This window comes from Papilio xuthus, unplaced genomic scaffold, assembly GCF_000836235.2.
Source record: "Papilio xuthus unplaced genomic scaffold, Pxut_1.1 DF827714.1, whole genome shotgun sequence".
NCBI lineage: Eukaryota > Metazoa > Arthropoda > Insecta > Lepidoptera > Papilionidae > Papilio > Papilio xuthus.
In genome coordinates this window covers 60,532-71,360 of record NW_013530935.1, presented here as the reverse complement: position 1 = coordinate 71,360, position 10,829 = coordinate 60,532, and the positions used below count along the sequence as shown (strand labels likewise).

The window sequence follows — 10,829 nt, the reverse complement described above, 5'->3', positions numbered from 1 at the left end:
AAAGAATCGAAGTAGTGGGAACTAACTTGGATTCGTTCTGTATGGAGTTGAGCTGCTCGAGCTTGGCGCGGTGCTCGGCCTCGACGGCGGCCACCATCTGTCGCACGAGCGCCGCCAGCGCGTTGAACTGGCTCAGCGTGAGGCCGTTCTCCACGCACAGCGGGATCAGGAAGGGCAGCACCTTCGTCGCCATCACCTCCTTCGTTATGCCCAGCTTCTTGTGACTCAGCGCCACCTTGTATATGCCTGACCGCGCGCACCGTTCCCACAAAACTATTTACTTGCAATTCAATATACAACATTCAAAATATAGAAATGGTGAGAGACATACCTAGGATCCCCATCAGAACCGCCGGCTCTCGAGAGGGTATCTGCGGCAGGAACGGAATGATCTCGTCCAACACCAACCATTTGTCCAAGTGCTCCAGCAGCTTCCCCAAACAGAGCAGGCAATTGACGCGCACCGAGATGTAGCCGGTGCTGATGCAGAGCTTCTTGATGCGGGGCAGCAGCGCGTTCTTCATGGCGGGGTAGTCGATGAGGGCGGCGAAGGTCGGCAGCACGCACAAGCACAGCTCCTGGATCTGCTGCGCCTCGGACTCCAGCGCTCGGTACAGCATCGGCAGGATGTCACTCTTCACTTCCTCCCCGGGGGTCAGTTTCAGCAGAAGTTCCATTTTTTGCATAAATATGAGCAGAATTTGTATGGGATCTTGAATCAACATAACGGGCTTCAGTACGGGAAGTATGTACTTCACATACTCCTCTTTGGTTGAGTTTTCTGCAATCAAAAGAACATTGGGCAGCACGAACGGCACCATGGGGGGGTTGACGAACTCCTTGCTGAGACACGGAAGGATCCGGTATATGCAGATGCGATGAGGCATTTTCTGTATAACTTGAGGAAGTCCTTTGTAAAATTGTGACTTTTGCAAATTGTCCCACTGAAATAGTGAGTCCAAATAATTCAATGTTTTCACTCCAACATCTTCAAAGTATGGAATCTGAGAACAAATTACATAAATATTATCATTTTTTAAATTGTACAAATAATTTCCTAACATACACAATAAAGTGACTAGTGTGTAAGATAACAACTAGACAACACTCTGATACTCCACTATCTCTACTGTTGGTGAAGAAATACATTATTTTTATTTTATATTTTTACACTTACTTTTAAAAACTGGTGCGGGTCCGGCCGCAGCTCTGGTGTTGTGTTCAACATAAGCTTCACATATTCCCTGAGGCCCTCCGTCACGCAGAGCAAACGGGACTGAGGAAGGTTCCTCAGCTCATTTGCAAACTTCTTGAACTTCATGTAGTCATTTCCTATATTCCCCAATGACTGATGCCCCGTACTGTGCAAAGCGTAAATCAACATACCCAGAGAGTAAATATCACTTGCGGGGGAATGACTTGCAGACAAAATATATTCAGGTGCCAGGTAGTCTAAAGCGGGTTGGGTCAATGGGTGCAGCGCCTGACAGTACTCCGTGAACGGCCAAAATGGTGCTGCACCAGGAGAACTCTGATTTGCTATGCAGAAATCAAAACCAAATATTTTCCAAGCACCTTGCTGATTCACTACTATTGATTCGGGACTTATGTTGTGGTGAAGGAGCTTTACATCATTGTGGAGGAACGCCAGGCCCTCAGCAATTTGCATCAAACCATATTTTATTTCCACTTCATACAATTTATAATTAACCATATTATTGGGAATGGGTTGAGGCATATTTTCTGTGTTGCCTAAAATATTTGCCAGGCTTGCAAAGACAGGCTCGGTGGCAAATGCGAGACTCTCTCGGCTCTCCTCCAAGCTATGCTGCACCGTAAGGACCTGCGGATGGCGCAACTTTGTAAGCTGCACGATGCCGCGCCTCAATATCTCGATCATTACATCTTTGTCGGCTTTCGTCCAACGATCGAGAAGTTTCTTTTCAAACACAAATATAGAAGCTTCTTGTTTTGTTGATTTTTTGTAACCCTTATAAACTTTCCAAAGAAGACCTAGAAATTGATTGAAAAATGGTTATAAAAAGTTGATCTACGTTAGTGTTCCTACGCTGTTTTGCAATATTTAAACTCTTTTACCTGGTCCTGCGCTTGCAATAAATTGTGTTGCTTCAAATTCTCTTGTGACAGGATTTCCTGGTAAAACTCCAGATAATTGGGATACAGTATTACTAACCGACGAATAAAACTTATTAAAAACGTCCATTTTTACTAAGAAAAACTTCACTTTCTTTTAACCAAACAAAATTCATTCATCACAAATCCCTTAGGCGATTGACATTTTGACAAAACAATGACATATGACATTGACATTCTTTTCTTGCAATAAAACAAGCAATGGACAGCAACCCAACACCGACAAACAGCATTTTTGAACGTCCACCTAGGTATATTTAAAACAATTTTTAAAAGCTTATAAGCCGTGTATTTATTTCTAAATTATCTTTAATATTATTTAGAGACCTAGATCTAAAAACATACAAAACCTATTTAGTTTGGCTGATTATCGCAGGGCATACTAACTTCAGGAATTAAGAAGTAAAAATTAAATCAGGTGAAGTCATGATGACATCTAACACTTTGACATGTTTTGTTTTTATTTTTTAAGATATTAAAATATCTACTCAATCATAACTATTACAGTGTTTACTTTGTACGTATCGAAAAACAAACATACTGTCTTATATCTGATGCAAAAACACATATGTATTAAATAGAAAAACATTGTCAATTGATGTGGAAATAATGGAACTTTTTTGAAGCTAAAATGTTGATCCAAGTAAACATCAATATCTTTTTAATATTTCTCGCTATTCCTATTGTAGCAACAGAAAGTGATCCGTATTCTAAAGAGCCATACCGACCTTTGGGTCCTCTGGTAAAATGTAACTTTTTGCCTTTGGAGTTTCTGGACTGTGACGACCCCGTAGACCACAAAGGAAACGTGTCAGCCAAGGCAGCCGTAAGTCACGGGTGTTTGAAGTTCGGTGGAGTGAGATACGAGAAAGTGGAAAGAACAAAAGTTCAGTGTAAAGTGTTAGATGGTATTGAATGTTTTGGTTCCCGCAGCTTTCTGCGTGATGGTTTTCCGTGCGTGAGATACTCTGGACATTACTTCACGACTACGTTGATATACAGCATATTACTTGGATTCCTTGGTATGGATAGATTTTGCCTTGGGCAAACAGGCACAGCAGTTGGCAAGCTCTTAACTTTGGGTGGTCTAGGTATTTGGTGGATTGTTGATGTAATTCTCCTCATAACTAACAGTCTCCACCCAGAGGATGGTAGCAACTGGAATCCTTATGTTTAAAAGACTGGTGTTAGTATAAAATGTGGTCAATCTTGGTAAAACTAGTAACTATCAACTGTAACCAAATAGAGAAAGATGTACTATAATTATTAGTTTGTGTAAATAAATAAATTTATTACTACCACATTTGTTTCAATTCTGTAAATGTATATCTTCTTGTAAATTTTACCAATTTTATTTAAAGTCAAACCCTGAAATGCCCTTCAAAGGTGTCCTCTATGATTATACTTTTGGAGGCATTCATTATATTGAGACTTTTTGGTTAACATACGTGCCATTTTTTGCTCTTCACTTGCTTAGACTGTATGAATATGAAATAAATTCTGACACTTAGGGTTCATCTGTAACTGATGCTTTATAAAGTTGTTTCGGATCAATGGAATTATAAAATCGGTGTTGTTAAAATAGATAGTATGGATGGATTGTGTGAAGGAAGATATGCGTAGGAAGCGAGTGAATTCAGATATAAATACTGACAGAGATGTAGGGAAGAGTAGTACTTCGTATGTACACACTGTGCTGATCATACTTGATAAAAAAAATGTTGAAATTTTTGCAATCAATCCAAACCCTCTAGAACTAATAGGGTGTAGCTTTACTGTTGGTATCGCCAATTTATTGTGACAAGTAGCCAAATATACTTAGCCTCTTTTTTCTTTTCCTTGATGTTGAGATTTGGCCTAAAAGACTCGTTACTGGGCCCTAAAATAAAATAAAGATAAAAATACATTAGGTGTGTTGATTTGATCTGTTCTGTCAATTTGACATAAGCAAAAATATTAGGCAAAATAATGGAATATCATTTTCTTTAATATTCATAATTTTAATGTAAACTGTAACATTAAAATATATTAATCGAAACTTGTAGATTTAGCTTTTAAAGGTAAATTTAAGAAAGGTTGTTTTGAAGATGACGACAAATGTCCGCGCTTCGGTGTCGCAGATATTGCGAAATAAAGATGAAGGTGGCGATGATGAGGAAGAACCTAAGAAAAAATCAAGAGAGGACTGGAGAAAAGCTAAGGAGTTAGAAGAAGCGCGCAAAGCTGGAACTGCGCCAGCAGCGGTCGATGAAACAGGTTCGACGAACTATAACGAACAGGCTTCAAGAGTCTGAAAAACTTCCTATCATCGTGCCCAAGCAGATCTCACAAGGCAGTAAATAGTTTTGTGCTTAATTTTCCCTTTAATATCTAAATTATCTGTTTTAGGCAAAGACATAAATCCGCACATACCTCAGTACATATCGTCCGCGCCATGGTACTATGGCACAGCGGGCCCCACACTCAAGCACCAGCGGCCGCAAGCCGACCGGGAAGGACAGTTCACTAAACTTGACACATACTACAATAAAGGAGTTGATACTGTGAGTATTGTCACTTTTGGTCTGTTCATTTGTGGTTTATTGTAATATAAAATCACATTTTAATGTTTACATTCCATTTATAATATATTATCTGTTAACAGACAAAAGTAGCAACAAAATTCAGAAAGGGAGCCTGTGAAAATTGTGGAGCATTGACACATAAGAAGAAAGATTGTCTCGAACGTCCTCGGAAGGTGAACCACTATTTGTTATAAAGTTGTATGGGGTTATGTAAATAAAAATTCCTTAAATAATCATGAATCATGTATGTTTACATCCATTTAGTATCCATTCACTTTTATATATATTTTTAATTGACAGATTGGTGCCAAATTCACTAATGCAGCAATAGCACCAGATGAGTTTAACCAACCCAACCTGAACTTGAGCTATGATGGCAAGCGGGACAGGTGGAATGGCTATGACCCTGAACAACATAAAGCTATCATTGAGGAGTACCAGAAAGTTGAGGAAGCTAAGAGGGAATTAAGGGCCAAGAAACTAGAACAGGGTAGGCTGTATTCAGAACTCAGTAATATTTTTTATAAATTTTGAGTTATTGACATAACATTGTAATATTTATATTTACTATACTTTTAGACATGTTTAGGTAACAACTTTTGTTTTCAGATCCAACAGCGACTGAGGGTGATGACAAGGAGGAGGAGGATGAAGACAAGTATGTGGATGAGGTGGACATGCCCGGCACAAAGGTACACATTGTTCAATGTATAAGAATGTACGAAGCACATAATTTGTAATTCGGCCCATTTTTAAATGTGGAGTATTATATTTCCAGGTGGACTCCAAGCAACGTATTACAGTAAGGAACTTACGTATCAGAGAAGACACGGCCAAATACCTGAGGAATTTGGATCCAAATTCGGCATACTACGACCCTAAGACTCGTTCAATGAGGGACAATCCAAACCCAAGTGCTACCGAGTGAGTAGTCTCAAACCATAAGTTTCTTGCAAAACGTGAGACAGAATGAAGAGAATCTGTGTGTGGTAGGTGCGAGTATGCGGGGGAGAACTTCGTGCGGTTCACGGGGGACACGCGGGCGCACGGCGCGGCGCAGCTGTTCGCGTGGGAAGCGCACGCGCGCGGCCTTGACGTGCACCTGCTGGCCGAGCCCACCAAGCTGCAGCTGCTGCAGCGGCAGTACGACGAACGCAAGCAGCTACTCAAGACGCAGGTCACACACCATTAACTTTGCCATTCTTACAATTACATTTGTTGGCAGCTGTATCATCGGTCGACTTTTATGTATGTATTACTGTGTCAGGTAAAAGAGTCCGTGCTGGAGAGGTATGGAGGGGCGGAGCACCTGCAGGCGCCGCCGCGCGAGCTGCTCCTGGCGCAGAGCGAGGTGTTCACGCGCTACAACCGCGACGGCACGCTCGTGCAGGGACCCGAGAAGCAGCTCGCCAAGTATGTCCTACAATACCATACCGTCAACCGATATTTTTTCACCATTGCCTTAGTTATTTTTCCATATTTACTAAAGTATGTATGAGTAATATTGAGATTAGTTGCACATAGAACAATATTGTGTCGGTGCGCAGGAGCCAGTACGAGGAGGATGTGCTGGTCAACAACCACACGACGGTGTGGGGCTCGTACTGGCGTGACGGCCGCTGGGGCTACAAGTGCTGCCACTCCTTCATAAAGGTATCATATACAACGTGTACTTTTACTTGCGACATATTATAAAAACATGGAAAACGTATTAACGTGAAACGCAGCTCGCGTCTACATCAACTTGCATATTGAATGTGAGAGTGTATGGTTGTTGCAGATGTCGTACTGCGTGGGCGAGGCGGGCAAGTCCGTGGTGCTCGACGTGGCCCCCCACAACAACAACAACCTCACAGACAACAAAGATAAAGGTAGTAGTACTTCATATTTTCGTTTTTTTTTTAATTTAAAATTCAATTGTTGACTATTGTAAAAAATATTTCAGAAAAATGCGAAAATTCATCTTCGGAATCCAGCGCCAGTAGCAGTAGTTCATCTGAATCTGAAAACGACACCAGATCTAAAACTGAGAAGACGAGTAAGAAGAAGAAAAACAAAAAGAAAGCTAAGAAGAAGAAGAAGAAAGACCAGAAGAAGGAAAAGAAAGCAGTTGATAAACTGAAGAAGGTAAAATTTAAATTTTTCATCTATGTAAGACGCATTACATACAGTTTCAAATTTTCCGTATCGGCTTATTTTCTGTAAAGAAATGGATCTGAAAGAGACTAAACGTAAACTACATTTAAATGTGAACAGGCCCTAGAGGAGGAGGAGAGGAATCAAAAGCGCGCGGAGCACCTGCTGTCGGTGGACGAGCGCAAGCGTCCCTACAACAGTATGTACGAGGTAAAGGCGCCCACCGATGACCAGATGGAGGCCTACCTCATGAAACGCAAGCGGGAAGAAGACCCCATGTCGCAGTTTTTGTAAAACTATCAGAATAAAACAGATTGACTAAGTTTACTATTTTATTTTCCTAGATGAAATTTCTAAAACTTTCTTTCACTGACCAACATACTGCAGCAGAGAATATAAATACTGCAGTACTGAATACTGAAAAAAAATAAGCGTTTGTCACAGTTTGTCACATCGAAATCGTCTTTATATTCTGTAATTTAAGTCGAGATACTCTATGAACTATACTATATTGAGTATAGGGCAACACTGTTAATTTACTAAACGTCAGATTTTGTTTCATTCATATCATGTCAATTTTATTTCCCTTTTGATAGTGGGCAGTCTGTTTAAGTTTGTGATTGTTTATTTAAATAAAACATTATGATGGCTGACGACACGACAGCCGATGCAACGAGAAGACTAAATGTTAAAAAACAGACTCTAGATGATGCATATGCAGCGCCGGCAAATTTCTTAGAAATTGACGTGGTAAACCCAATAACAACGATGGGTGTCGGAAAAAAACGCTACACCGATTATGAGGTTCGCATGAGGGTAAGTCCACGGATATTGCGACGACGACGAGTAAACACTAATTGGATTAGGCGCCCGCGCGATAGCGATACGGCCGCGCGAAGTTGGTGGGCGTCTCTGCGGCCACGGTCGAGCCATACTAAGCGCTGTCCGATTCGATAATAATTCTATCAGGACGTATTTCCTGTTCGCAGACCAACCTGCCCGTGTTCAAAGTGAAGGAGTCGAGCGTAAGACGGCGGTACAGTGACTTTGAGTGGTTGAGGAATGAGTTGGAAAGAGATAGCAAGGTGAGTGCCCTCGCGCTCCGATAGCGCTGCGATTTCGTGCGTTATCAATAAATTGAAACAAAAGTGAATCTGCTCTGACCAATTGTTTGGCACAAAGTGACTCACTAAATTCATTATAACACTAAGATGAAAGATGTGCACCATGGGCTATAAAGATAGTATTGTTATTGATAAACATTCCACACCTACAAGTCATAAACATAGCTGAATATAACGATTATATTTAATTCTTGTCAAGGAATTTGTTTCATGTTTAACTTAATCAATTCCTTAATGAATGTTTGTGTTGATGTGCAACACATTGTTGTTGTATTAGTGTTGTGTTAATGCAACAGTGTGACTTACACAATGTCAACAGTAATATAGTATATGTGGTGGGATGTCACACTATCACTTTTGTTTATATACAGATTTAAAAGTTAACAAAATAGTCTAGAATATCATGATTTTGGCCTCACTTATACTTGACATTGAAGATATTATTTTATCCAATTATCAAGTATCTTATTGTAATTAACATAATTAAAACTGTCTTGAAATGTAAAGTATAGAAGTTATAAAGAAAGTATCCTGTGTGTGTGTGAATAGCATCATGATGATGAAACACATGACTGGGTGAATGAGTAATGCTGTTATATATCTCAGTAGCACATTCATTATATATGTACATATTTACTTCAATGATAGTTATGTCAATTATTGGATCTATATATATATATATATATATATATATATATAGTCTTAGGAGTTTTTACAAGATTTATTTCAACCAAAGAGATAAAACTTTTATTAGTCTCCAAAACTATTTCTTTAATTTTAATTTTATTCAAGTTGTATTTAATTTTATTTTTTAATCAAGTCATATAAATAAGTTGCATAACTTACATGATATTTGTATAATTATAATCTATATTTTGGTGAGTCTTATAACGTGTATATAGGAAAATAAATGGGGAAGTAAGTGATAGCTGACAACTCATATTGTATTGTTTGATTGCATCATAAAAGTAATGATTTGTCCTCTAAATGGGGAAATCGAACAGAAGAAATACAGAAATGGTAAATTGAAGTGATGCGGTGTTGACACTGCTAGCTAGGCCACTAGCTACTGTATAATGAACTATTTATTGTAATACTATTTTGTTGAGTTAGCTCATTGAGTGTGATTGCAGATTGTAGTCCCTCCTTTGCCCGGCAAAGCTCTCAAGAGACAGCTGCCCTTCCGCGGCGACGACGGCATATTTGAGGAGGAGTTTATTGAAGACCGCAGAAAAGGTACTGGTTTTATAATTTTACAACTTGTTTTTTATTGTAAAACAATTACTTTAGCCATTTTATATTGTTTGGGTATCTATTTAAATGAATCTTAAGAGATTTTGATTGCTCTTTGTTATATTTTCCATTCATAAATAACACAAATATTCAATATAAGTTTTAAAAGCTAGTATATAATTGAATTATCTAACATGAAGCAAGAGTGATGTATTGCATGCATTCATTACCATTAACATATATACTACGGATGCATCCTGATCTTGTAATCCTTAAGAAGCAAAAAAACTAGGTAATAATAACTAGAGATCGTGTTGTATGAGCAGTGACGTGCGCTTGCGCAGTGCACACGCAGCGCAGCGGCAGACGACCTCACTCTCTACTGTCTGTTAATGAATATACTCAGTACTTATACATACGTACACGTGAACACATTGCATTACATTATTGAAGTTCGCGTCGGTATGTGCTTAGTTTTAGTTATAAATTGTGTGGGCGGCGTGTTGCAGGACTGGAGGTGTTCATCAACAAGATCGCCGGACACCCGCTGGCGCAGAACGAGCGCTGCCTCCACATGTTTCTGCAGGAGCCCACCATCGACCGCAACTACGTGCCCGGCAAGATCCGCAACACGTAACCGCGCCCCCCCACCACCCCACCATCCCACCACCCCACAACAACAACCACCACCATCACCACCAGCACCAGCACGCCGTCGCTGCAAGCCGCGCTTTGGCCAACGGTCTTCACTCAACACTTTCTTTGTCGCCCAATTTGTTCGCTCCACATAGTGACTTACTTTTTGGGGAAAGCAGGTGCCGTGAACTCGACTGCGGTGTTAAAGTATCTGTCTCTATAATAAATTGTAATTAATTGTATAAAAAGTAGAGTTTGTGGCAATAGAGGCCGATCTTTTAGAAATAATTAAATAATTGTGATCTATTAAGTTATATAAATGTAAGCGGTCTCCGGATGCATAATAAATATGATCGTGTGAAAGTGAGCACAGCACAGCAGTTGAGTTGTTACATCGCAGCAAGGAGTAGCAGCAGTAGTGGAGCAGCGGACACCTGCAGCGCGGCGCCGTCTCACACTCACGTCTACACAACTGTCGTAAAGTTCCCGTCCTCTACATAAATTAAAACTCAAAACCAAACTAAACCATCTTACTGAGACAAAATCATGCAGGTTAGGTGAGAGTCGCGGCGTCGTCGTCATAGTGTTTTCGAACAACATTGTACTAAAGTTTAGTAGTTATTGTTTAAAATTAAGCAATATTATTGGATTCGTTAAATTTTAATTTAAATATATTTATCACGAGCCATTGGAAATGTAAGTTTGTTTGTCTTTAATCGTGTTGCCCTACTCGAGAGGGGAGTTGATGTAACGCTTTTATATATTTTGCGCGGATAAATCTCATTCATGTATAGTTTTGCTTATTTAAGAAATTATATTTATTACGAAGAATTACTCGAGAGAGATGAAGTGGCACTGACTCGTGCCGCGTACCGCGCGCTCGTATCTCGTGCCGCGTACCGCGCGCTCGTGCCTCGTGCCGCGTACCGCGCGCTCGTGCCTCGTGCCGCGTACCGCGCGCTCGTATCTCGTGCCACGTACC

The 10,829-nt window shown here is 40.2% G+C and overlaps 4 protein-coding genes across 4 annotated transcripts in view; 3 read left to right on the top strand and 1 right to left on the bottom strand.

Annotated features, from left to right (window-relative positions):
- The window catches only part of LOC106116484 (SCY1-like protein 2), a 3,865-nt gene extending 1,537 nt beyond the window's left edge, over positions 1–2,328 (bottom strand). Inside the window, exons 1-4 of the mRNA XM_013310352.1 lie at positions 2,098–2,328; positions 1,178–2,013; positions 332–1,004; positions 4–246 (exon numbers count right to left, since the gene is read on the bottom strand). Of these exons, the coding sequence (XP_013165806.1) occupies positions 4–246; positions 332–1,004; positions 1,178–2,013; positions 2,098–2,224 (1,879 nt within the window). The 5' untranslated portion in view covers positions 2,225–2,328. The remainder of the gene's footprint in view (positions 1–3; positions 247–331; positions 1,005–1,177; positions 2,014–2,097) is intronic.
- Positions 2,329–2,579: 251 nt separating this feature from the next.
- amrt (TM2 domain-containing protein 2 amaretto) lies at positions 2,580–3,446 on the top strand. The gene has a single exon (XM_013310593.1). It carries the CDS (start codon positions 2,786–2,788, stop codon positions 3,329–3,331), a length of 546 nt encoding a protein of 181 aa, XP_013166047.1. The 5' UTR covers positions 2,580–2,785; the 3' UTR covers positions 3,332–3,446.
- Positions 3,447–4,092: 646 nt separating this feature from the next.
- Positions 4,093–7,177, top strand: Slu7 (Pre-mRNA-splicing factor Slu7). The gene is made up of 12 exons (XM_013310406.1): positions 4,093–4,410; positions 4,543–4,697; positions 4,799–4,891; positions 5,019–5,208; positions 5,328–5,410; positions 5,497–5,642; positions 5,712–5,895; positions 5,986–6,131; positions 6,266–6,371; positions 6,499–6,589; positions 6,664–6,845; positions 6,975–7,177. The coding sequence occupies exons 1-12, from the start codon at positions 4,242–4,244 to the stop codon at positions 7,146–7,148; spliced, it is 1,719 nt and encodes a 572-aa protein (XP_013165860.1). The 5' UTR covers positions 4,093–4,241; the 3' UTR covers positions 7,149–7,177.
- Positions 7,178–7,375: 198 nt separating this feature from the next.
- Positions 7,376–10,768, top strand: Snx3 (sorting nexin 3). The gene is made up of 4 exons (XM_013310856.1): positions 7,376–7,670; positions 7,844–7,939; positions 9,112–9,214; positions 9,721–10,768. Exons 1-4 carry the CDS (start codon positions 7,497–7,499, stop codon positions 9,846–9,848), a joined length of 501 nt encoding a protein of 166 aa, XP_013166310.1. The 5' UTR covers positions 7,376–7,496; the 3' UTR covers positions 9,849–10,768.
- The last annotated feature ends 61 nt before the right edge of the window (positions 10,769–10,829 follow it).

Coding starts and splice junctions, on each gene's coding strand:
- Slu7 (XM_013310406.1), top strand. CDS start 4,242: ATGACGACAAATGTCCGCGCTTCGGTGTCGCAGATATTGCGAAATAAA. Junction 4,698..4,798: donor ACAATAAAGGAGTTGATACT/GTGAGTATTGTC, acceptor ATCTGTTAACAG/ACAAAAGTAGCAACAAAATT. Junction 5,896..5,985: donor AGCAGCTACTCAAGACGCAG/GTCACACACCAT, acceptor TTACTGTGTCAG/GTAAAAGAGTCCGTGCTGGA.
- amrt (XM_013310593.1), top strand. CDS start 2,786: ATGTTGATCCAAGTAAACATCAATATCTTTTTAATATTTCTCGCTATT.
- Snx3 (XM_013310856.1), top strand. CDS start 7,497: ATGATGGCTGACGACACGACAGCCGATGCAACGAGAAGACTAAATGTT. Junction 7,940..9,111: donor AGTTGGAAAGAGATAGCAAG/GTGAGTGCCCTC, acceptor GTGTGATTGCAG/ATTGTAGTCCCTCCTTTGCC. Junction 9,215..9,720: donor TATTGAAGACCGCAGAAAAG/GTACTGGTTTTA, acceptor GGCGTGTTGCAG/GACTGGAGGTGTTCATCAAC.